The sequence below is a fragment of the Ambystoma mexicanum genome, chromosome 6p, assembly GCF_040938575.1.
Source record: "Ambystoma mexicanum isolate Mex_15411 chromosome 6p, UKY_AmexF1_1, whole genome shotgun sequence".
NCBI lineage: Eukaryota > Metazoa > Chordata > Amphibia > Caudata > Ambystomatidae > Ambystoma > Ambystoma mexicanum.
In genome coordinates this window covers 1,278,413,331-1,278,439,523 of record NC_090935.1, presented here as the reverse complement: position 1 = coordinate 1,278,439,523, position 26,193 = coordinate 1,278,413,331, and the positions used below count along the sequence as shown (strand labels likewise).

Sequence of the window (26,193 nt, the reverse complement as noted above, 5' to 3'; positions counted from 1 at the left end):
CCAAGACTTCCCTCAGCCCAAGTTACCACAAAAAGCAAAGGTGGGATATCACTTGACTGTGCCTGTTTTACCTTTCTGATTGTGGTGGCTCTTGGTTTGTAGAGGTGTGAGGGTTGAGTGGGCGTTTTAGCGTCCACTCATCCTTGTGCTCCTGCTGGGCAGAAGTCAATTTGTCACATACACACTCTTGTGACCACCTGCATTCCAGTCCTGACCCCTGATAATGAAACCTGAATTCTGGCCCTTTTACCCACTAGTCCCATAGGTCATAGCCACAATCTATGTTCCTACTACTGTCGTAGAGGTCGTGCCAGACCCACACCAGGTATCTCAAAAGACCAGCCTATTTAAACGTTGCATCTTCCCATTAGCATGCAGTGATGAGAGCAGATGGTTTCAAGTCCATATTTAGAGAAAAACACCCAGATTATGCTCAGCAGAACACTGCACACCTGTGTTGGCAACTTGAGGCCCTTATTCCTTATTCAAAACACACCATATTCATGTGGTGCTTCAAAAGGCTGCTAATGATGCCAGGCTCTACATCCTTTAATTTGGATAAAGCACTCATTTTGGATTCGATATCCATGCAAGTCTTTCCTAACCTAATAGTGACAATAAAAGCCACATAGAAAAACTGGTTGGGCCAATAAAGGGGTTAAATGGCCAATTAGCACTGATGGCTACTGTGGCAGAACATTCTCATCTCTATCATAGAGCTTCTTCAAATTGATTTGGCCATATAAAGTGTTCATTCTATTCTTTGCTTTCTCTCTGTTAGGAAACGTTTCTTGGGCACTGCTTCAAGTGCTTAGCTATATCACACTGCATGGCTTAGAGGTTGTTTATGGGTTACTGACTCCCCGAGTGGTAGAATGGCATGAGCAGTCAAGGAACTCTTCAAAAGGAGTGAAATGACTTTTGATGATCACACAATAATAGAATGTCCACACAATATATCATTTCAAATATATTATTTGTACAATAAAATGTCTCCATAGGATTAAAGTACACATTATACCGGTAAGTAAGTTTACATTTAAAAAACTGATCTTGTAAATAACTGATTTGTGCATTCAAAGGACCATAGAATATTCAAATGGCTCACAGAAGTCCAACTGGATTTTTTTGTAAGACACCTAGGCCCCAGAGGGAAAGTTACATCTATGTGTCAATATGAAACAATGGACCAATATTTCCCTATCGAGGCAAGTACAAGGTCTTTCACACTGGGCCCTGAAGGCACTTCAAACCCAAGGAAGACCGTAGGAGGGATCATTTGCACTCACCAAACCCCTAGATGGGCGATTAAAAAGGTGATTAGTGAAATCACCAGCCAGGAAGGGCAGAGTGCAGTTCTGGATTAGCAGCTAAGCAACTGAGCCCTACAGCCAGAGGAGGAATGGAACAAACCTTCACACGAGAGTAAGAAGATTGTCAACAGAGCATCACAAGGAAGAAAAACAGCCAAATATGTTAGGTGGAGGTATTGCCGTGTAGAGCTGCAACTGCAAGGGCACAGTATGAAGGTCAAGTCTCAAGATCAACAGAAGATGACACTGACCTTGGAAGATCAGACTGGGTGCAAAGTTTAGGTTGAAAGGACCCCTTGTGATGAACTGGGCTCTGCTCCATAGGAGTACAAGGATGAGTCAGGATAAAATGTTCCACTCAGCCCTAATACTTCTACAAACCATAACACAACCATGAAGGTAAAACAAACCCAACACAATCATAAAGGTAAACCAGAGACAGTTAAGAGCTATTTTTCCTTCACCTTTTGTGGTTATATGGGCTATGGGAAGGCTATGCTCTTAAGAAGGGGTATGAATGATATTCAGTAGTGACCACAAACAACACCGTAACACTGTTCAAAATATAGAAAATGTCCAATCAGGGTTTTATTAAAATATATTTACTTTAATTAAAACACCATCTGCAATACAACAAAAAAGAAACACTGTAAAAAAGCACACCTGTGAGAGACCAAGAGGAAGCTACAGACTGGGGAAAGTAGCCCTCTGAGCGTGGTTTCAGGGGTGATAGGAAAGTAACAACTACAAAGGGATATGTCTTAGGTGAAAGGAGTTGCTCAGTTGAACTTATCAGGCTGTAGATATGTTTAATTATATTGACCTTCAAAAGGAGTACATTGTATGCACTATCTTTGATAAAACATTTGTGTATGGTACACTGGTATTGTCTTCACTTATAATAATCATTGGGTCATTGGGAAAAGATCCAAGGTCGACTGAAAAACATACAGTTTATGAGTCAACTCCTTTATATTTCCTCATTGCTTTTTCTTCTGACTGCTAACAACAGCTGCTGTGGCGTCAACCTCTGCACCAGTAGCCACCAGGGCAACCAATGCACCTTCCACCTCAACCATCATACCTTCCACGACCTCCACCGGGACACAACCTCCCCTACTGCTGCCCAGACCGGATCTGAAGCAGTGCAACATTTTGTGCTGCAAATGTCACAATTGGATCACTGTGGGAGATGCCATTTTCTTCCAGAGAAGGTTTAGGATGAGTGCAAGCAGATAAACCTTTAACCTCAGAGGATATTTGCATTTTCACTGGCATAGTGCTATTTCTCATGTCTTTTTCAATGTATTTACATTTTCGTCTCAGGACAAAACTGCAGCATTCAAGTATAGCAATAGAACAGGTGCAGTGCTCTAGTCCCATTTCATTGCAGATAAAGTTTAAGAAAAGTGCAAGCAAATAAACATCCTCTTTCCTCGGATTGCTCACCCCTCCTCTCCGTCTTGAGACAGATCTCCTCAAATTCTGGAAGCTCCTTAAGACATTCCTGTTCAGGTCCTCTTTCCCCCTGACCAGGGCCTTTATGTGTCCTTCTGGGTCCTGGCCCTCCCGCCAATCGCCTTCAGCCTCCGTCCATTCCCAGCACTTGCCTTTGGACGCCCACTGACCTGTGCTGTCTCACAGATCTGCACTTATTGTATTGGCAGTTGACCACTCTTACCAAGTGATTTCTGCCGGGTACTTAACAGCTGCTTGCAAACATACTCCCTAGCACTTTCCTATGAGGAGCCCCTAGCACTTACCCCCCTCCCTCATCCCTTCTCTCTCTCTGCACTTGCACGTTCCGAATGCTCACAGGGCCTAGTAGGACTGCTTCTTTATTTCTCTTCATTGTTATTATATTTGCCTTTCACTCCCATGTTCCCTCCCATTTGCCCTGTGGACGCTTTGAAACAAAATGTACTTGATGTATAAGCGCCTTACAAATGCAAAATAAATAAATTAAATAGATAAATGAGTGGGTGCCTATGTCTTGAAAACATTGTACCTTCCAAATTTCACATTCCTAGGTTAAACAGTTTGAACTGGGCGTTGATGAGTCAGTCAATCAGGATGTTTTCCTTTACATATATAGATTTACTAACAGTTACTTTCACATCGGTTACAGACTCAGCATGTGCACAGTGTGAGTTTTGCAATCAGAATGACAAAAGTCTTCCAAAATCAATGGCACAAAAATAGGACTATTGTAAGCAAACTACTGAAATGGCAGACACATTTTCACTGCAACCTATCACAGGCAACTACACAATTGCAACAGTAACACCAACCAATTGTAAACACCAAAACAAATACAAACCTGCTCATAAAACCATATTTTATAACTGCAGCTATTCGATCTGTGGCTATAAACACCCACTTGAGCTGTGGATACATGTAGATTTTTTACCAACTCAAAATAACACATTGCCAACAAGGGGATAAGTGAGGGCATGGAAACAGAAATGCAGATACAATTGTGTGTTGTAACATCCACAGAATAATATGATTATTCCACAGAAATATATGAATTAATACCTGCAGCTATTCTACATTGTCGCATGTCCAGTAGCAACCAATCAACGGACGTGGTTTGTTAACGTGGCTACATATGCCTGGCGCGATCCTGAATACCTGCGCTTATACCTACAAACAATGAAGCTACTTGTTTCTGTTTGCTGTAGCTGCAGATATCAACAAAAAGGTGGGAACAATACTTTCCTGTTCTCCCAAGCCCTCACCAAGTGGCCCCCATATCTGTGCCAGCTCCCCCCATTCCCCTGATGGCCCTTTCACATTCCATACCTTCACCCATTACTCCTATAAGACTTGTCGTTTCTGTGACCCAGTTCCACTCAAAATATCGGCTAGCCGTAGGTATGCCCCCGGTTCTAGCCAACGCAATGCTCTATACCTGCACGTATACCAACAACCAATAAAACAAGTTATTTCTATTTTACATATCCGTGGCTCTCTGGAAAAATGGCAAAAAAAATGCTAACCATAAGTTATTGCTGGTGTGATGCTGAATAACCACGTATATACCAACAAGCAATGAAACAACTTGTTTCTGTTTGTCATAGAAGAAGCTACCGGGGAAAAATGGCAAAGTAAAAAATGCTTTCATGCCCTCCCAAAGTCCCCCCCACGTCTATGCCAGCTCGACCCAATCCCCTGATGGCCTCCTCACCTCTCCTGCCCTCTCCCATTCCCTCTATAACACTAGTTGTTTCTGTGACACAGTTTCAGTTGAGATGTCGGGTAGCCACTGTTATTTTGTCCGATATCTGAGGTTACAGGAAACCTTAGTGTTGCAAACTCAGTCTCCTCCAACTCCCAAATTTAAATTGGTGTCCTATTACCCCCCCCCCCATCTCTGCCCTAAAGGCATTTCCCTAATTTTTCACCTGAAAATAGCACTAGCCACGCCTATTTCTCCCATCAAAAATAAGATGGTGGCTGTTTCATTTATAAACACCCGGTTCCTTGGCAAGTGTTCTGAGATATAGCTATCTATTTTGGAAAAGAACCCCTTCTCCATCTAATATTTAAATAAATACTGGACAGAATAACACCAAACCACACAAGGACCGCGAGTCAACGCTTTGTGCCCATGTTGTTTCCAACCTGGTTTAAATCTGTCCAGTGGTTTTGGCTGTATGGCCTGCTAAAACAATGATCTTTTTTGTCTATTGGCAAATGAATGGGCACTAGTCCGAAAATCCGTTTTGTTTGTTTTCTTAATATTTTTTTTTATTTTTCAAATCATCTTTCTGAAACTTTCGAGTCTGGCGGGGTGAGGGGGTGGAATTGGGGCATCACAAACGTTTCAATTGTAGACTTTCAGACAAATCCGTCACATGAGTCAAAGGGTTATTAGCAATTCATGTTTTCAATTTCAAATGCAAATATATATGTAACCGAATTTCTTCCCCAGTGAGACCTGCATGGAGTTCGGTGTAGAGAAATATTCAGGACATCATTAAAGACAAGCAAAAAGAGGAAGGCATTGTTAAAAGGGTGTTTTAAAGAGGGCTTTCATCCCTACAGTCTCTTTTGAAATAAAAGATTTGGTTAGGTTGTGTGTTATGACCGCTGCCTGATGATGATGCTTCTTTGGACTTCCACACTTCATAAAACTTTATATTGCTCAGGAGCAAACATCACACTTTCCTCTGCATGGCATTCTTGAACAAGGTGCTCGTACATTGTGTCCTGCAGCCTTACTGTTGCGGTTCAGAAAGGCCCTGTGCAGGTGGCTTTAACGCCCCCCGCCATCTTACAGCAATTCTCTACCCACAAAAAACAATGCAAAATGTGCAATTTCAATAAAGCCACCGATGGGTTGTAACAAATGCCATTTTACATGCCTAGTGCTCATTTCAATTAGGCAGGAGGACGAAACAATGTTGATTGTGGATGTCTTGAAGCAGTGTGCCCATGACCCACACCTGATTTAAATGAAGCACCTCACTGATTAGGTATTTACTTGCAAATAGCAGAGCACAGTGACAATTCCTCTAGCAGGCTGTGCCTATTATAATTAGACTCAATTTCTACACTATTTGTGATTTTGTGTCTCAAATGTTATTTTCTTACACAAATGTTTGCCACTACATTGTGGTGGGGGCTTTGGTGAAGAGTAACACGAAAAGCAACACGCCCAAGGCTCCGTGAGCAACTTTGGACTATTCATTAGGTTCTGAAGCAAGCAGACCTCTACTATGGCATATTATATTTGGTGGTGATTTACATAGTGCTGCATGCTAAGGTGCTCAATCTTCTAACCGCACAACCAATGATAAGCACGTATGCTTTTTTATCATCTCCCTGCTCCTAAGACAAGTACGTTGTTCCTGAGATGTCTTCTCATATCTGGGTACCGTGTTAAAGGTCAGGCACAGATAGCATCGAGCTGCATTCAAAGAGCAGCCATATTCACGTGTGTGCTGCTAAAGCTCTCGTGTGAGCGGTTGTGCATGAGGGCATAGAGTCACTAAAATAAAAAATAAATAAAAAAACTGCCCTTGTGTTCAGGTTGGTGAATGAAATGACACAGCGTTGACCCACATATTTGTGTAACTATTTGAGGTACGTGTTTTGTAGGAACTATCATTCAGGATACTGCATATAGTCATATGAATGTGTGAAGTCTGTTAAGGTCATCAAAAACAGTGTCACCAGGTTGTTTCAACTGACAATACAAGTTGAGGACTAATGGACCCTGACTGACAGTGTTTCAAACAAACGCTCAACTGACAATACAACTTGAGGACTAATGGACCCTGACTGACAGTGTTTCAAACAACCGCTCCATTTTGCAAAAGAGAACAATGTTCAGATGCATAGAGCCAACTGGTTCCACCGCAGTCCATCGGTTTCAAAAGTTCACCACATTTTGGGCCTTCAAGTCCTGCACGATCCTGGATGAATCCAAGTGAGCGATGTATTTCTTCTACTTGGAAACTGTGGGAGACTCTGTTGCGTTGTCTCCACTCTCCCCCTACAGAAATTGGTATTGCGTGGTAGGGGACATTTTGGAATTGTTTATGCAGATATACATATGCATTTTGTCAGCGCGCAAGCATAAGGTGAAAGTGCTCTAAAGGTGTACTAACTGTGGCATAAGGAGGAAAATCCTGCCCGAAGATACCAAGTAAAATGGCTGACAAATCTAATCCAGTTATAAGCTCTGCACAGTAGCCTTGCACCTGCAGGGAGCACATCTGAACGTCCCTATGAACACATGGGCACATTAAAAGAACCCTGGCAATGCAGCAGCTCGGATGATAACTATTATAACCAGTCCTTTAGTTTATTATATATATATGGTCAGTGCATGTAGGCAAATGTTGTGCAGTTTGTATAACACACATGATGTGCCTGGATGGGCTTGCCTTTCCGCTTTATCATTCCCTGCTGAGCCAGATGCAGAGAGCATCCGTGCACAGATTGTCTGACTTCCTGCTCTTTCCTGTGGCCAACCCGCCTTCTTGCCTGTAACGCAGTCATGTGATTTTCCGATGTATTCATTTGCATTCACCTCATTGTGCCGGTTCTGATGTCATTTCCTTTCCTCTTTCCATGTTATTCAATGTACCACTTACCATTGCCACCACAATTGCAAGCTAGTTGTCCTAATTTTTTTTTTCAACTTCCCATTTGGTAATGTGAAGTAGACCACACATATGGGTAAGAAGAGAGTGAGACCCTGGGGTGATCATGACATGCTTCCCCATGTTCTGTAGGGGTAAAAGCTGCTTCCCTCAGGACACAGAAACTATTTTATTACGGCATGATAAACTCCTCTATTCTGTGCTCCGATGCCTTTCGGTTAGCTTATTCGTGCGATCTAAAGTACATTGTTTTTTTTTTTTTAAATGGTCTACCATTAACAATTCTGAGAGAACCCTTTAATAATTGATTAGTCTGTTTTCAATCAGAGCCCAGAATGACTTTGTGGCATTCCTAAACATCTCCTTCTCAGGAATATAGAGAGCAGTCGACATGGCTGCTCGTCCTTCCTTCTTCATAGTGCTTATGGAATCTGAAGTTCTAGGATGTGCAGACAGAGGCAACTCTCAGTACTCCTGTGAAGTAGTCTGTGTGATGCTATCAGATCCTGTGGTATGCTGACACCCGCAAGCTGTGCCACTCCTTGTCCACAGGACTATTTTCCTTTTCATCTGCCGATCTAGATCTCTCTGAAGCAAGCACAATATTCCACATGGCAACTCAAAGATGCCCTTACTGTACTGGCACAGTGATCCCACGATAGAGATCTCAGGCCGTTGCGACCTCGGTTGACATTCAGAAGGACCTAGTAAATAGGGTGTGCTGCTAGTCCTGATGACCACTCGAAATCGGCTTTAGTTTGAGAGAAAATTTGCGGTGCAATTCTTTAAGATATGGTGAAATGAAGGCTTTTTGATGGTACTGCCCAATAGCTCTTTCTTCATGCTGAACTCTACTCACTGATAGCTCACCTTCTAATCCCATGTTTGCCTCTGTGAGAGGAAGATGGGATCTGTGTGTGTGACATGTTGAGCTCGGTCGGAGACTGCAATTTGAGGTTCTCCCGGCCAACGAGGCGAGTTGTTACCAGCACTCTCTGTGGAGAGCCGGGATCCTGGCCCAAACACGAATGCCAATAAGCAACTCTCAGCTTGCAAGATTCAGAGTTAACATGTTCTTGGCATGTTGTGTGTGAGTTGGAAGCAACAGCTTTGTTATTATTTCAGTGGAAGGCTTTAAGGATTAGCGTAGGAGCAAAAACTGAAATGAGGCATTTCACACTGTTGCGTAAAAGTTTAGATCGGCGCTTTAAAGAGGTTGTTTTAATGTTTTCTTTTCATAAACAATGACAGTGTAAAAGATCGTTACATTTATATACAGCGTGGAAATCTTAATGTGTGGGTTGACATGAAATCGGGAGATGCAACAACAAGTGCATGCATGTCTTGCAAGTGATGATGTGAGGATTACATTTGGAAGCATAACGCTTTAATTTTAAAACATAAATACTTGCTGATTAAATAAATACATATACAGCACATATTTAGCATCATACCAGCAAGAAATAAGGGCACAGTTAATGTTGCTATCATGACGAAGTGTTGCAGTTAGTTCACCCACTATCGTTTTTGCTTATACCCATGAGTAACATCAGTGCAGCATTAAATGTATTTAATTCCTCGAAATACAGGCAATTGATGAGCGTTAACGTGAGATGGGCATTTGGACTTTGTGTACAGAGCCGTGCAATGTAGCGTGATATTGCAAGTGCTACCCCGGTAGACGAATACCCTGCGGGGTCCCATATCTGAGCCCACGCCGTAAGCATCCATGTTGTTGTAAGATATTTTATACACTCGAAGCCTGGTTGAAATCCAATGTAATCAATATGGTGAGATGGGTAACAGTGAAATGACCAGCTGTGAGTTGCTCGCTGTCAAACTTGCTACCCCAAAGAATGATCGCAAGACATATGCACGAACACGGCAGTGCAGTACCAGTACAGCACGGCAGTTCACCAGCAGAAATGAACAGCTTGAAATGTGCTAAGAAAAATGTTGCAAAACTACTTAATAGAAGAGAAGGCAAGTTAGCGAGTCGCAGGTGCTTGTGACCCGCAGACCTGGCACGGATCGTTGTGTGATTTGCGGAAATTGCCTTGGGCATACAATTAGTGGACATTGCAATTAGCAAATGGCTAACAGAGAACTACTGTAACTCACATGCCGATGACAGGAAAAGCACATATGAGAAGGAGACCTGCCTAGCCGACCAACACAGATTGAGCAGAAGACAGTTAAAAAGCCCTTCGCAGAGAATTTGCAAACAATGGCCACAGGTGGAAGTAACAGCATGCCATGGACAAGCAGTAGGGTGACTCTTGCACATCTAATAAAATCCCAGACGTTGAACTCTACATCTGGTGGATAATGTCACCAAGGGTGCCAGCAAGCTGTCAGCGAAGACTGCCTAATGTAATGCTGAACCCTGAGCGGAGGGCATATGCCAGGGCCGCATGAGAAAGAGCAATGCTTTAATAGCCAGCTCATCGAAGAAGTTCAAATCCCTTGTTATGATATAATAGGACAGAGAAAAGAGAAAGCAACACAAAACATACTGAGTGTGACTCCAACTGGTGATGGATCAGCATAGACTTCGTAGCTAAGGCCTTGCAAACGCCTTGTGCATAGCACATTGGACCTTGAGGCAGTTTGGTTGGGAGGTGTAGAAATCCGTGCAACTCTGCAGTCGAAGACACTGAGAGTGAAAGGAGATGTCATGCTTCATGCGGGACAACCGATATGACGCAGCACAAGCAGGTCTTGAAAATTGCTCATTTAACGTGATCACGCAGTATTTTCTTAACAAATGCATTCACATGAAGCCCAGAACAAGTCATGGAATCGCAGTATAAAAAATAAAAATAAAACAGTAGCTTCATGCACCATTCACATGCACTGAAATACATCATGTAATACTGTAAGATTGGGTGTGTGAGCAAATGCGTTTTTAGCACAAATGACTCTGCAGTACTGCTACCTCTGTATAGACGCATGGATGACGCATGCCCCTGCCTTCAACCATCACCGCCACAAAGATATTTGTAAGGGTGATTAATTTATTGAGGTTCGCTATGTACTGTGAAAAGGACCTAAAACAGTAACAGACTGCTTTCCACAGCGATTGCACACATAATCACAGAACATTATGACATTCCAAATCCAAATTGCAAGGATTAAAAACAGTAAAAAAACGGATAAAAAAACCATATGAGATAACTACAAGAACACAAAATTAAATAAAATTCACAAACAGACCTAGTCCAAGGAGTAGGACTATAACCAATTCTCTAGGGATAATTGATAATTGAAAGGTCGAAAGGTAAACAGTTTCCTCATGAAATGAGACGCGTCTTCCAAAGAGACTTTGCAGACCAGAACGATCCCTTTTTCGGGTTAATGACCAGAAAACTGAGGGGCTTCATCCAATAAATGGCCTGTCTCCTAGGGCACAAAGGCAACCTACCATCTGTAGCTTTGAGGGGGGTAGATAACGTGTTGTGGCACAATGGATAGCCTTGTGTGGCAAACATTCAATTGTAGTTGAATTCTGGCATTTAAAGGATGCCAGCGGAAAATGTGCAGTGTGCAGATGGTATGATGAAGCTTCTCCTGAGGCATGTGTTCAAACTCCAAGGTCACCCCCGCCCCCTTATCTAAAACAGTATGAGATGACTTCCAAGCATCATTGACCCACCAAGTAAAGCAACGGTTGAGCACCCTGGGCCCACTGCTTCAGGGAGATGTGGCCTGACAAAGACAGCATATAACGAACAGCTGGATCCAATGATGGGTGCACACCCAAGGATACAGTTCTAATTGTGTTGTATCTACTGTTGCACGTAAGTAAGCACTTTTATGAACACTTAGTAGGCATTCATTACTTTTAGAAGCCTCTTTTCAGATCAACAGAGAAGTCTCTAGTAGTCACGGGAGGTCACCAGAGTTGGACCCCGGTAGTTTAGTAGAACCAGAGGGAAAGTGTACACCGTTCCATAGGCAAGTCCGAGAACCTGTTTCCTCTGAATAGTAGCTGTTCATTTTCACTGGAGATAAAGCTGGGAAATGATTGGTGGAATGGAATACTGGTCCTGATGCTGCGACTCTCCGAATGTCATGGCTGCCTGTTAAAGACCTTTTGATGCAAATGTTTTGTTAATATCCAAACTGTTTCGTCTCCTGTTACCACGGGTCTACTGCTGGGGGTTCCTATGATTATGGTGGCAGTTCCAGTAATGTTGAAAGTCTCCAGAGACTACATGGAACTGGAGGGCCACCAACATACATCTGAAGAAGGAAAATAGAAGTGCGTGTCGTCGTTGGGGAACACAGCAGTGGCCTGGATCAAGGTGAACAACAATTCCTGTAGCAGGATATTTCAACAGTGTTCTAGTGGTGACAGCAGGGAAAGAGAAGTCTCATTCCCAACTACCATTCTTCATTGAAGATAATCTTTCCCAAGTTCAAAACTAACAGGATATTATCCCCAGACCTGTTGGGGTAACCAGTTATCAGGACCCTTGTCTCACAGTGTCCTGACCTCAGTGTCTCAGTATCCAAGCAAGGCCATATACAATGCAGGCCTTGGGAGACGAGCAGTCAATCGATTGTGTAAATTCATTGGTCCCACCAAGTCAAGGGAAGGAGGCACTTATTATTCGTCTTATTATTATTATTATTATTATTAGTATATTTATTGAGGGCAGACCTAGCTTTAGGATGCAATGGAACGCTTTATAAACACAGGGGGAAGAACATGATGAGGGAAAGAGAGAAACAAGAGGGCAGGGAGCTAACAGGAGAGTGGGAGGGCAGACAGTTTGGTAGTAATGGATGTAAAAGCAACCAGGCGAGAGAACAGTGGGGAGCAGATCACCCAGTCTCAGGTAGGGTGGGGAGTGGAGGGTCTGTGGGCCGAGGTGTCAGGGAGGAGCCATTAATTGAAGCAGGAGGGGAAGAAGCTGCGAGCAGTCAAGTGCATACCCACATGTGTCTGAGGCACCCACCACGAGGCACTGCACATCTCTGGAATCCTACGTGTTTAATGGCAGGCCCATCCATGCAGCTATTTGCCAGTAAAGTACATGCAATATGTGCTCAAACTGCTCGACGCTTGAAAGAGGGGGGGCTGCACAATGGCTCAGGGCACGTGGTTGGCAACGAGAGCCCTAGCCAGAGTTGGTGAACTGTTCATCAAGGCCGCAACGAGAGCCCCCTCTGATAGGCTAGACGGTATCCTCCAAATGCCGGTGTACCATGGGAATGCAGACCATCCTCATCAGGAGACATGATGTGAATACACCCGAGGACATGGCACATGTCACAGGACATTCAATGTTCGTGTTGCAAAGTTAGATTTGCTTATTAGTCGATGCGTTGTACTTTGCTGTGTTTTTGCAACTCCTCTGTGCTGGTGGTACATTTCTGCACATTTCCTTAATTTGCTGTGGCCCACCTTTAGCCAATCACTACTCTTGCATAAATTAGTGTGTTTTGCTGGGGTGAGATGTATTGATCCCATCAGCCTTAAGTGCCCTGCAGAACCAGTTTACACCCGTGTATAAAAGGCACAAACACACTGAAATCTCGGCTTCCAGGCACTGTTCTTAAAGCAGGAACCATGGGTTGAGTTGTATTCATCCCTCCTTTCATTACCTGCAGTATATGCTTCCTGCATACGTCTGCCTGAAATAAATAGGATATGTGTGATTGTAAAGATCCATTTTAGGGGCCAATGATTATTATTTTTTTATTAAAAAATCTTTAGTTTATGCATTTACTGTCAGTCCAGCTGGCAGACCCGCAGCACTGTTACCAGGTCCGGCTGAAGATGTGTGGGGGCCCATTTCAACATGATGGTTGGCCCCCGCCATGCTTTGAGCAGAAAGCAGTCTGAGGCACCCGTGGATGGCATACATTATAATGGCGATAAAGATAAGTTTAATAGCCGCCAATTATCACGAGACGGCGAGCCAGCGGGGAGCTGAAACACTGAATGCCCGCTGAATAACAATGAATCCTTCTTTGGAACCAACTGGCTGACATGGAGGAACTTCTGTTTTTCCAAATGGAAGTGACGGCAGGATGGGCTCAGCAAACACAGCTTGTAAGGGGAGTGCCTCAAAGCGCACACTGTAAGTCCCTGAATGTAAGGAATATATTTCTGTGTTATTAGACTGGTAATATCGGGGCAGTCACTGGGGTCCCCGCTGAGGCTTGTGGCCCCTTTCTTTTGAAGGGTTGAAAGGACCTGGCGCCATCCCTGACTGTTACTGCCAGAAAGGTTCAGTGCCTTCTGTTATTGTTTTACGCACCCCAAAACAAAATACATTTGCTTGTGTTACTTTGATTTTGTGGGGTCACCCCTCTAGCTGTATACTCAGAAAACGTGTGAAACGCATTCTAAAGTAACTCCAAAATGTTGCCTGCTGAGCGGTGCAAAACAATGCATGGGTGTAGGAGATGCACTGGAGCGTGAACTAGCCACGTTTTCTGGACCACAACAACAGCCTGCTAAAGAACTAGAATACGCATGTATGAAGTTAAGTATCAGGGCACAATGTACTCTTGGGAGTCTATAGGCTCATGCCTTACCTGCAACAACTGCTGACAAGTATATATTCTGGTATGTTATTGCCTACACACAGTACTCCGTCATCCATGCTGTATGTGCTTTGTATACAAGAACATTCATTATAACAAAGAGGCTTCCCTTTAGTAACATTGACATTCAGCATCTAATTATGCCAACCTTCAGAATGTTGCATAAGTTGGAAAATGTGTACACTCTGTTATTTTGACATACAGAATATGGGAGGGTTTGCAAGTTGGTGGAGGAGTAATGGGACATTCTTTTTTCATGATCTCCTCTACTTGTCTAAGAGGTAGGGAACAGTTACAACACCTGTGACAGCTTGCGTTTCCACCCACAGGTGATAGAGTTCGACGATGGCTCTGGGTCCGTCCTCAGAATACAGCCATTGAGGACCCCGAGAGATGAGGCAATTTATGAATGTGTGGCCTCTAACAATGTTGGAGAAATTAGTGTATCCACTAGACTCACGGTTCTGCGTGGTAAGTCCCTCTTCTCTTTTGATGCAAGATGGCTGCCTCCATCTTGTTTTTGGCTTTGTGATGGATGTCTGAATGGCAATGCGCTGTGTGGCTTGCGATGCATTGTAAATGAAGGAATGGAAAGCTTGTGTACGAATGTTGAAGCTGTACATTTCTTTATGAAGTTATTCTTTATGATGCATTGTATATAACAAGTGTATTGCTTACATTCCACGTATTCCTTAAGACAGTCTGCATTGTACACCTGCCATTGATTTACGTGTGTCAATCGTTTTTTTCACCATGTCTGATAAATGTAGATAGCGTCTTGGCTTTGTAATGTAAACATGCTTGTTCGTTTTTCTCAGAAAATGTTTGAGGCTGCAAATTACTTGAAATCAAGATTTTTCTTTTCCACTTTCCTTGTAACATTTTCCAATCCTGTTTGACATTCCTTTTCAAACAAGGAAGTGTTGTCAATGGGGTTGCGTCACAGTTTTTTTGTTTTTGTGAGAGAACCATTTTCTCCCATAGAATTAGCAAAGATACAGGGCGACCATTACTTAACTGTTATGACTAAGGATTTCCTCAAAGCTGTGTAGTGTGGATGCACGTGCCTCTTCCGTGCATCAAATTCGTACCTCCACCTTATTCCCCTTCTTCTGTACCAGCAATGGAACAATCCGCTAGCATGCACAGTAAAAGAATAGAGGGAGAAGACAGACAGCAGACATCCTGTAAGACCTGAAATACACAGAGATGCAAGACTCATGCCACGCGGCTGCACTCATGCTAGACATTCCTCAAGACACTCAAAAGCCGTATGTGCACTGCAATGTCACCTATATATGCTCACTGCCTCAGCCCTAAATGAGTTCCACTTTTGCTGGAAGCTAAACCTGAACACACAGATCTTGGGATGAAACCACTGTCTGCATCCCACTTCCTGCTTTTTCTCTGTTTTGGACTCTGGAGGGGAGTTGACAGCAGTCCACTGCCTCTCCAATCTGTCCTCCCAAGTGATACCAACCTAGAGGTTCTCGTGCCCAGCTAAGAACTGTACTCAAGAGTACTCCCACCATCGGCTGCTTCAGGTGGAGGTGTCAAGGTTAACAGCATTAAAGAAGATCCTAAGAACCTAAGTTGGCTGCCACGGAAGTGGATCAAAGCCAACCTTGTAAGGGTTTGCATGAGAGGCTCGCCAACAACGAGAGCATGGTGCAGAGACACCCAGGCAGAGAGACAGAGAGAGAAAGAGAGAGATGCACAGCCCGGCCTACCTGAGTATTTTACCACATACTTACACACATCAAGTGGGCACACGTTTACCTACAACAAGGAATTCTCTGTCGGATACATTCAGTGAAGTCGTTACAACATTTCCTTGCTGTATAACTATTCTGTTTGCCTCTACACATGCCTGGAATAGGCCCACGCCACCAGGAAAGGCACGTTTTCTCCTTAATTGCACAAAACTACAGCCATTATGTTTGATTTACCTTGGTCTCGAGCAGGTGCCTAGCTACACGAGGCACTTGCTAAGAAGATAGGACAATTAGGCGCACTTTTAATAGACATGAATATTCAAGAATTAATCAGTTGAAAAGAATCGACGAATCAAGAAGCAGTCAGACCATTTAGGAAGGAATCTTAATCATCCCACACTTGTCTGCTAAATGCCACTTTTAAATATAGGTGCAGTGCTTCGGAATCGTTTTCTCAAAGTTTGAGAAAAGTGCTTCATTGTAAACATTGTGGTGTGTTTGTATGCACATACTGTCACTCCGCTCCGTGTTTCGTACGAAACAATGCACATGAAAACGTTAACATTTCTTATGACTGCATTGAAGTAGCACCCCAAAAATGTTTATAAAACCAAGAAGTGAACAGATCGCATGATATATCTGTCTGACTCACCGCCGGTATGTCTTTCTGACTGATGGCACATACATGGAACAGGCTGATTAGGCATGACGGATGTACAGGTGGAAGGCTTCACATTCTAAGTAACAGAAACAGCATACCTGTCTCTCTATGAAAGGGGCTTTCCATCGATCTTCCCAGCTAACTGTCTGCCCACCATTCTGGTGTGTAAGTCTATTGCCCTCTAAGCATCAATTATCAAATCCTGTATCCCTCCATCTATCCACATCCACACATCCACCAATCCACTATCAGTCCAACCCTCCACCGACCCACCCACTCCCTCATCCAAACACCCCAATCTCCCAGCCATTCACTCATCCATCTTCTTCCTCATCTATCTCTATCTCCCCATCTCTATCTATCTCTCTCTCTCTCTCTGTCTCTCTGTCTCTCTCTCTCTCTCTCATCTGTTTCTATTTAGCCCGATCTTTGCATGCCAACTCCGTCTGTAGGCAAGATTAGTTCATAAGCACCTTTCTGGGGTTCATTAGACGAGTATGCCTGCGTGTGCTTAATTCTTACAATGGTCTATTTAGCATGCGTACTGCACATTTTGCTTTGCTGTTGGATTGTGAATATCAACGATTCTGTCTAAAATGGTTGCCTGAGCAAAAAGACACAGAAAACACTTTGTATTGAACTAACTGAATTTTAACAACAGTCACTATTATTTATTATTGAGATTAAAATACTTGTTTGCCCATGTCTAGCAATATATGTATTTGTATGTATTTGTTATTTATATAGAACCTTACAACGAGGTGCTGTACAGAAGCCAATTTACAGTACAATATCGAGAGTAGATTATGATACAATACACAGCAGATAAACACTTTCAGTAACAACATTAATTAAAGTACAACATTACGATTGAAGTAAAAAGGTTTTCAGAGCAACACGCAAAGTAGGATATGAATCAATGGACCGTAAAGAAAGAGGGAGAACATTCCGGAGAAGAGAAGCAAGCAAATAAAAAGAGCAAAAGTGTGAAGACGCACAAGGTACAGTTAATGAAAAATAGGACTGAGAGCCAAGAGCACGGGAGAGGACATAGAAAGAAACAAGGGATGAAAGACAGCAGCAAGACCATAGAGAAACTTGAATACAATACATAGAAAGTTACATTTCAGCCGAGAATGATAGGGTAGATAACGGAGAGAGGCTAAAGAGGTAGAAATAGAATCATGAATAGGTACCGAATAAAACAGACAAATAGAAGAATTGAAAACAGACTTTAAAGGAGCTAAACAAGAGACAGGAAGACCAAAGAAAAGTCCAGAACAAGAGAACACTTGTGAAAAAATGAGAGAAAATATTAGATATTTAGTGGTGTTAAAAGTAAGGAGGGCCCTAACTTGGCGAATGTTAAAGAGATGGAATCAACAGGAGTGCAAAGTGATAGAAATGTGGTAGGCGAAAGATAGGTGAATGTCAAGATGAAGACCAAGATTAAGGCAGTAAGGAAGGCGAGAAGGAGGAAACAGAACAAAAGAAGGAGGAACAGAAGGAGGAATTGTACAAGCTGGGAAGAAAAGAACTTCAGTTTTTGAAGCATTAAGATCAAGGAAGTGGTCAGACATCCAGCTTTTGTTGCAGAGAGACAGGTCGAAAGATTTGTGTGACTAGTAGATGCAAAGGAGGAAAAAGATATGCTAAGTTGGGTGTCGTCAGCATAGAAGTGATGAGATAACCCGAAGGAAGATATAATACTAGCCAGTGTAGAGGAAAAAGAGAGAAGAGAAATGGACTGAGGCCAGACCCCTTTAGGGCACTATGAGAAAGAGGAATGGCATCAGAGCAAGTGCCGTCCCAAGAGACAGCGTAAGTAATATTAGATAAGTAAGATTTAAACCAAGATAATACAGAGCCAGAAATCCCAAAGGAAGAAAGAGACAGAAGAAGTAGTGTATGGTCTACCCTGTTAAAGGCAGTGGATAGATCCAAAAGTATGAGAATAGAAGAGTGTTTAGAGTAGCGAACAGAGAGCAAAAAATCACAAATTTAAAGAAGAGAAGTTTTAGTCTAGGGAAGAGGTCGAAACCGAGATTGAAAACGAGGGAAAATAGAGTTTAGGGTGAAAAGGGAGGGAACCTTGGAATAGACAAGATGTTCCAATAGTTTAGAAAGATAAAGAAGAAGATAAATGGGACGGAAATGAGAAAGGAGAGATGGTTCTAGAGAAGGTTTTTCCAAGATGTGAAGCATAATAGCATGTTTAAATAACAGAGGGAAAGTAGAGATAGCGACGTGCTACATTTTTGAATCTAAGATGATAACTTGTAGGATACTTCAAAAACGCAACTTGGTGGTAGTATACGTTGAAAGTATATCATGAAAACTTTTGGCTGCTATTGCCTCACCTGGGCATACATGAATGTTTTCATTAATGGCATTGGGAAGCATAATGCTATCAATAAAATCGACAGAAAATAAAACAATGCTGTGGTTGTTCTTGTGCCTGTGTCCTCAATGGTACACACGCATGTAAATGACGCCATAGTTTAGAGATTGTTTGGGCTCTAAATGATCACAGCAGACCCATATGCTGTGCTCTCCGCCCCTAGATCCAAGCTCACTCTCACTGACCATAAAGCACATGAGAATTTAAGATTCCAGAAAATGTTAGTAAAATATATGGTTATGCTTTGCAGAAAATTATAGAGTGAGCTCCACCAAAGGCGAGGTACCATGTTTGTAAAACATACTCGGATGGATTAAATACAAGACTCCTTACCTCATAAATAGGAAAGCATTAGTAAGGGTCACTCCACCTCCCGTTCCACGTGCCCTCGTCGCCATTTTGATACGCAGGGCATAGAAAAGCATATTGCTGCAGGTCCAGAGAAATCACCCGGGCATGACCCCGGGAATGACGCACAGATAAGAACAATGCTGCTGCAGGCTTGGAAGCATCAGGGGCAATTCTTAAGGCATGAAATGTCCAGCCTACCACTGATTATTAGATATGATTGGGTATTGTCCGCGTATTGGTGGAGTAAAATGTTGAGGTTATTGAAAAGTATCCCAATGTCTCCATGCATAGATCAAAGATCACACGCAAGCATTATTGAGCCTATTGGGAATCCGCAGGTCACCCAGTGGTGATCTGACCTGAAGTCGCCCGTCTAGACGTCCATGTGCCTGTTGTAGAGGTAAGATGCAAACTAGCTGAGAACGGTGGCTCAGAAACCCATTCTGTTGGTAAGTAATCTGGTGAGTGTGAAGTGTTCATGTCGAATGCAGTAGAGAGGTCGAGGAGAACTAGGAGGTGTGAGTCACCTTTCTCCATGATTTTCGGTGAACATCAGAGTAAGATGCCTGTTTTATTCCGAGTTGGTGGTGCAGGACATGGAGGTAACACAAAAGTCAGCTATTTATGTATTTTCTCAGTGGTCAAATAGAAGGTGCAGTCTGTAAATACAGTCACTTTGATTTATTGACTTGCAGATATGACATGGTCACACTACATCAGAGGAAATCTAAACTATACCCAAACAAACCAGCTACCAACTGACCTGTCTCAAGCCTCGCCATCCTTGGTAAGATCGTAGAAAGAAGGTGACATACCAACTCTCTAGTTATTTTGAGCAAGAGAGGCTTCTGGATGACAGCCATTTTGGCTCTCATTATTTTACCTGTAAACAACAATATTGCCGATGAGTGAAAAACTCCTGGACAGGTGAATAAAGAAAGACAGCTGCATTGATTTTGCAGGATTTATTATCAGCTGTTGATGGCATACGCCATAATAGCTTGATTCATCGTCACAAGCAAGAAATGGGAATGCAAGGTCCAGCTTTACCTTTGATTTGCTCTTTGTCTGAGGCTTGCAGTCAAAGAGTGCAACTTGGTAATGTCCTCTATGCCAATCACTTGCTCTCGAGTCAACTTGAAGAAGTGAAGGACATACCTGCAATAATGTTGGTATGTCCCCTCTGACCCAGCTCAGATGGTCTGTAGTGTCAGTTGAACACAGATGATACTGGTTCATCTCCATGGTGATTCTGGGGAAGCGGGGAGAGTTGTGTATTTTCTGAAGTGGTGCAGAAGAAGTTGGCTGTGTGTTAATCATATGATAGGTTATTTATAAGGCGCTTATTACCCAGAGGTTTCTAAGCACGGACCTGGGGATTGTACCTGTGTTGCTCCGTGTCGTCTTGCTTCCAAGGAGAGCACGTTGCCCCTTGATCTATCCTCCTGAGACAGGTGAGGGAGGATAACACCTCCTCTATTGGAGGTAAGATGGACGTCTTTGTCTTCAGCTGGTCCGGGCCCATTACCCTCGCCTTCCGTAGGTTGTACTATCTTTGTAATGCTTCTCTCCGAGAAGACAGGCAGAGGCGCCTCGATGCGTTATTTGACAATCAGCGTTCCTTTCATCCATAGGTCTCTTATTTCCAAGCTTTTCATTTCAGCAAAGCAGAGCCTCCAGCAAAGCCCAACACACGTTGGTGCTGGTTGCAGTACTATCCAGTATACCGGATGTAGTACCTTAAGCCCCTGATCCATGGAATTATTTGCGCGTAAAACGCAGATTTGCGCGCCATATTGCCCGAAAATACTCATACCTCAAACAGGGATTTTTGGGCAGATGACACGCAAATCTGCGTTTTACGCGCAGATAATTCAATGAATCAGGCTGTACGTCTCTGCAACTAGGGCATTGCCAAAAAGCTTTCAGACAAAACCTCAAGCAGAGAGAGCAACGTTGGGTTGTACACACTTTCTCATCAATACTGAAATGAGACCTTCTTTCAAAAGCTTGGGTCACATTGAATCGGCCTACACTTGAGTACCAAATAAGTGTGTTTGCTGACACAAGTATGGAAAATGATTGATGATATGAAGTGCTCTGATCGATTTATCTAACCCAGTGGAATAATGTCATATATTTCATTCATTCCTCTTCCGAAATTCGATTTATTTATTTTACTTATTTATTTAGTACATTTATAAAGCACTCCTAGCCCTAGGGATAAGAATACGGTTATATATATATTGCTTGATTACTTGTGCATAGAGAGGTACGATATCAGGTGTGTTACAGAGATGTACCTTGCAGTATTGTATACAGACATCAGGTGCTTGGTAAAGTAATGCATCGTTAACAATAGCAAAAGTCTCTGTGGCAAGGCCTAATTTGCTGTAAATTGAGCATGCAGAAGCATTCATCTGGGGAATGTGGGGTAGTTGGATAGAGGGTAAGCGTAGTTAAGTGTGTTGATCAAGAGATCAAGTCAAAAAGAGTGTCGCTCCTGCAGGGATTGCATGGGCGGTAAGCCCCCGAGTCTGACTTTGAAATCCTCTACCTAAGGCTGCTCATGTGAGCTTTTAAGGAAATTAGGAGCACCGGTGTGATTTTGGTTCTGCATTTTGGTCAGAATGTTTATCAGTTTTTTGATTTGTGGAAATTGTCCCCCATCTTGCTGTTTTTTTTTTAATAATTGCATTTAATTTGTTTATGTCACCTTATTTGCCAATTGTGGCACTGCTACTACTACTTAACTTAGCTTTTCCCAACACTATATATATATATATTTATCATTGATACCGCAAAGGCCCTACACTCACTACATTATCCAGTTGGGGGACTAGAATGTCCTAGCATCTGCCACCCTTAGGCTTCGGATCATTTTAACTAGACACCATTGGACCAATTGGCATTGAGCATCCCCACAATCTGTGGTGAGATCGATCTGCACTCTCTTTTAGAAGGTGCATTTTTCCAAATACATCTACATGTTAGTATTTTTTTATATATATTATCACGGTTAACCACAGACTGGCCATGGTACCAATGTTCAAAAACTAAAACGACACGAAGGGCTTAAAACTCCTGCCTGCGCCCCTTTTGGGTTCCAGCATCCACGTTATGCATCAATGCCCGTGCATCTCCTCCCTCGCCCTAAGTCCCCAGAGGGAAGTGCAGACGGGTAGACAAGGTGGACTGCAGACATGCTGCGGAGCAGGCTTACCGAGGGAGAATCTAGTTCATTCTTAGAGTAGTGTTACGTGTCTCCCCTGTTGGGAGGCATGGTATCGCCCAAGGGTGTTTGATGTGGTCACGTGGGCAACCACGTGACCAAGCTAATAAAGTAAACGAGCCGCTTCCGGCTCGTCAGTCGAGACTCAACTGACTCCGCGTGTGTGTGTGTCTTTGGGGGCACCATGCGGGTGCCCCACCACGTGTGCTGGGCCCAAGGAAGGGGCCCAGCTCCAGGACGGTGCCCCTGCCGGGCAACGCCGTCCGGACGGTGCCCCTGCCGGGCAACGCCATCCCCCTGTGTTCCCCTGGCCCTGTGAGTCGAGCCAGGGTGCCGACCCCGGCCTGGGTGCCCCCAGAGCCGGGGCCGCGGTAGGCTGGTTGCCATCCGGATCATGTGCGGAGCTCCGGTGTCCCCAGAGCGGGTGGGATGAACCCCCACCCTTTTGTGAATGCAGCGTGAGCGCTGCCCGTGTGTGCTTGGTCGGCTGCCACCCGACCTAAGTATGGGGCTGCCCGGTGATCCGGAGCAGCCCCCAACAAGTAGGGTGTGGTGACAGAATATGCAGGTGCATTGTGGGACATTCCCAGAAGCACACTTTTGAAGGGGAAGAGAAGATCATTTAGGAGGCTTTCCTTCTCTCTTGCGATTGGATTTCAAATGGCAGTATTTTTGCAGTCGCCCAAGTGCAGGAAAGGAGCCTTAGACGTGTCAAAGTCCACGTTCCCCAAGTTGCTTGATCATGCGTGTACGTGATAAGAGGTAAACGTGCGTCTGTGTGGAGGGTGGGAATGGGGAGCAGGAACCCATGTATATTTATAGCCCAATTCAGACTACGCACAGACACATTCCCAAGCAGTATAATTAAGTGAGAAAGGGACAAGAGACAACGAGCGAAGAACGCTCACACTCAGTAGGAAAGCAGTACATTTATAATTTGAAGGTGTGCAATTTTGGTAATTGATGCAAAAAAAGTCTACTTGTTTTAATAGTGCAGCAGAGTGCCTCTGCTTTTGTATCCTACCTTGCGGCCAAGAATTACCATGTTCATTGTGGCGCCATTTTATTAATGCCGCTTTCTGAAGATGCACACTGCTGCCCCCGCTGTGAAAATGGCGCTGTGCAGTTTAAGTTATGAAGCAGTCTCTGCTGGGGCGCCGGGCTGGAAACATCCAGGAACAAAGCCCAGCTGTGTGACAACAGCACAAAAGGTTCCCATGAAAGACTGAAACAATGGGGAGGGTGGCCAGCATGCCGGCGCCTTACCGGCAATTATAGCACCGCGCAGGCTGCGTAGAAGGCTTTATCAAGTAATAGAACGCTTAGAATCCGGTGACACAGAAAACAGACTATTTTGAGATATTTTCGCTTTGCATACAAATGCGTGCGCAACAATAGGCCAATGTATAAAGGAGTTTCTTGCGCAATACAGTAATTTGCAACACTTAGCGCGATAATCATGTATAGCATTAACGGGGTTCGTAAGGAGCGCACTTACATCACACCTTGCTTAGTTCAAAGTAGCACGATTGGGTCTTTATTTTCAATTTAATTGTAGCCACCAATTATGTCAGCTGCAGCCCTCTCCATTTTAATTAAACGCAGGCCAGGTCGTGAGTTTCCGGTGCTCCCCAAGTATGCAGCCCGCCTGCCCCAGATGAGGGGAATCGATGGAGGTTATTAGCAATACATGCTCCAACTGCAGATAATGAGTTGCTTCTCCGGATGCTCCAATTGATTGTCCAGCTGAGAGACTGAAGAAAGGCAAAAAAGGGATAGCATGAAAAACCCTGACTGACTGGCTCATGCAATCATCGCAGGGAAAATCATAAAAACAAATTGTTACGCTTCGTCCCTGTTTTAGCATCATGCACCTGTTGCAGCAGTGCTTATTAATAAAGGTCAGGGTATATTTTTAAAAACAATGTTTGTACCTATTCGATCAAGACATTTGGGGGCTCATTCCGAGGTTGGCGGTAACCCATCGGTACAACCGGAGGGTTGCCACCGACCCAGAAACACAGAATCCACTGCCTGACTTCCCGGCGCCACCGGGACATTACAAGTTCCGGCGAGGCGGGAAAAAAAAGGCGCCACCAGGGGAAGGGCATCTGGTGGCTGCAACGGTGGACGGGTATTGTGTATTCTCGCCAGCTCTATTAGCCACCTGATGGGTTAAGCTCCCTTACCCAGTTGCAAATGGGGATTTACCACCCTTTCCGCCACCTGTAACATCCTGGAAATTCTGGGATATCAGGTGGCAGAAACAGTAGGTTTGTTTGCCCGTATCCCGCCGGAATTGCTGGAGGGATGCTGGCAAACTCATAATGACCCCCTATATAGAATATTTCCTGATCCTATACAAGCAATTTTTTTAGATTGGTTCTTGGCAGGAAATGAGTGCTAGTATGTCTCAGTCGCAGTAAGAGGAATGGTAACAAGGACTGGACGGTCAACAGGGAAGTTTGGAAAACTCTGTAGATGAAGCAGTGGTGTAGGTGTGGCCTGCGGGCAGGGGTGGGCTCCATGGACAAGACAGGTCTGGGCTTTGGTGAAACCAGGGCTGGATTGAAAGAGGGAGAGGGAGACAATGAGAGTGGGAAGAAGCGAAAGAAAGAATGTTTGTTCTGATTAATATTGCCAAATAGATGTGTCACATCCTCATTGTATGACTGCACAAAGGGCAGCATCAGTGCTGCCATTGGTTTTAAGTTCTTCAATTGATATGTTTTTTTTTTGCCATAGATACATGATATGATATGGCATTTATGACGCGCCTACACACAAATGTTTCAAGACTTGAACGTATAACTTGAAGAGGGAAAATCGAGATCAAACTCCTGCCCCCTCACCCCAGGCACATCAACAGACAGAACAGCAGGAAGAATAAGGAACACACTCATCATTGCACCAGGCCCCAGCGCACCCATGGGTGACAAATATGCTGAAAGACACCCACTTCACCAACATTGCAACCTACATGCTACATTAGCCTCAATGCAGCAATACCAGAATCTACAAAACACAAGAATTCCTGTTTAAAGCCTTGCAGATGCTTATATGAATTAGCCTAATCAAATGGCACAGTGTAAAGCCATGTTTCAGGAGAATTACAGCCAAGTACACTTGTCTCACCGAACACCAGCCGCAGTGAGGATTCGTGCTGACTTCAGCAATGCACCTCGGAAACCCAGGAGCAACCCAAGGTCTTACAGTAAGATAAGATTCCTTTCCTTGAACGACAGTGAACTCTGGCAGACAAGCATTTTTAATTCTTCACAAATACGAGTAAGTCAGAGCAGAACACCCAAAGCCCAGTGTTTTTTCTCTGGGAACGAAAGACATTTTTGCAAGACCCACACATCATTTGAAACATAATTGTAATAACAATGGCTCAGCTCTGGCCAATGAACGCCGAGTTCCCAGGGGCGAAGAGCCTGTTCAAGCTAAAACTAATGGGAACAAATTCACAATGCAACAATTTTAGAATTAGGAAATGGGGGAGGCGCAGTTAAACCAGCCCACTGACACCAAAGTCCAGAGGTCCAATGATCAGGCGTCCTATAAGGGCACTATAGGTTACCTATCAGTTTAGCAGCCAATCTCAGGATGAGATAGGTTTCTGGGAGCTGGTCCAATTCTGTGATGTCAGCCTGCAGTGTGTTACAAAGCTGGCTTGCAAGCCAGCCCTGGAGGAGACGATGTGTGGATTTTCGCTGTGCGCGAAGCCCTCTGTGTGCTTTGTTGCTGCCCAGAAATAAACGCAGTTTGGAATATCTTGCTGCTTGCTTGGAACTCTGCTGCATTTCTTTGGGCAAAATGGGAGGTGTTGGAGCCTCCCAT

At 43.8% G+C, this 26,193-nt stretch overlaps 1 protein-coding gene across 22 annotated transcripts in view; it reads left to right on the top strand.

Annotated features, from left to right (window-relative positions):
* PTPRD (protein tyrosine phosphatase receptor type D) overlaps window positions 1-26,193 on the top strand; it is a 4,803,934-nt gene that overhangs the window by 4,148,061 nt on the left and 629,680 nt on the right. For all 22 annotated transcript variants that reach the window (XM_069625937.1, XM_069625939.1, XM_069625938.1 and 19 more), the window contains one exon: window positions 14,320-14,461. In XM_069625937.1, the coding sequence (XP_069482038.1) occupies window positions 14,320-14,461 (142 nt within the window). The remainder of the gene's footprint in view (window positions 1-14,319; window positions 14,462-26,193) is intronic.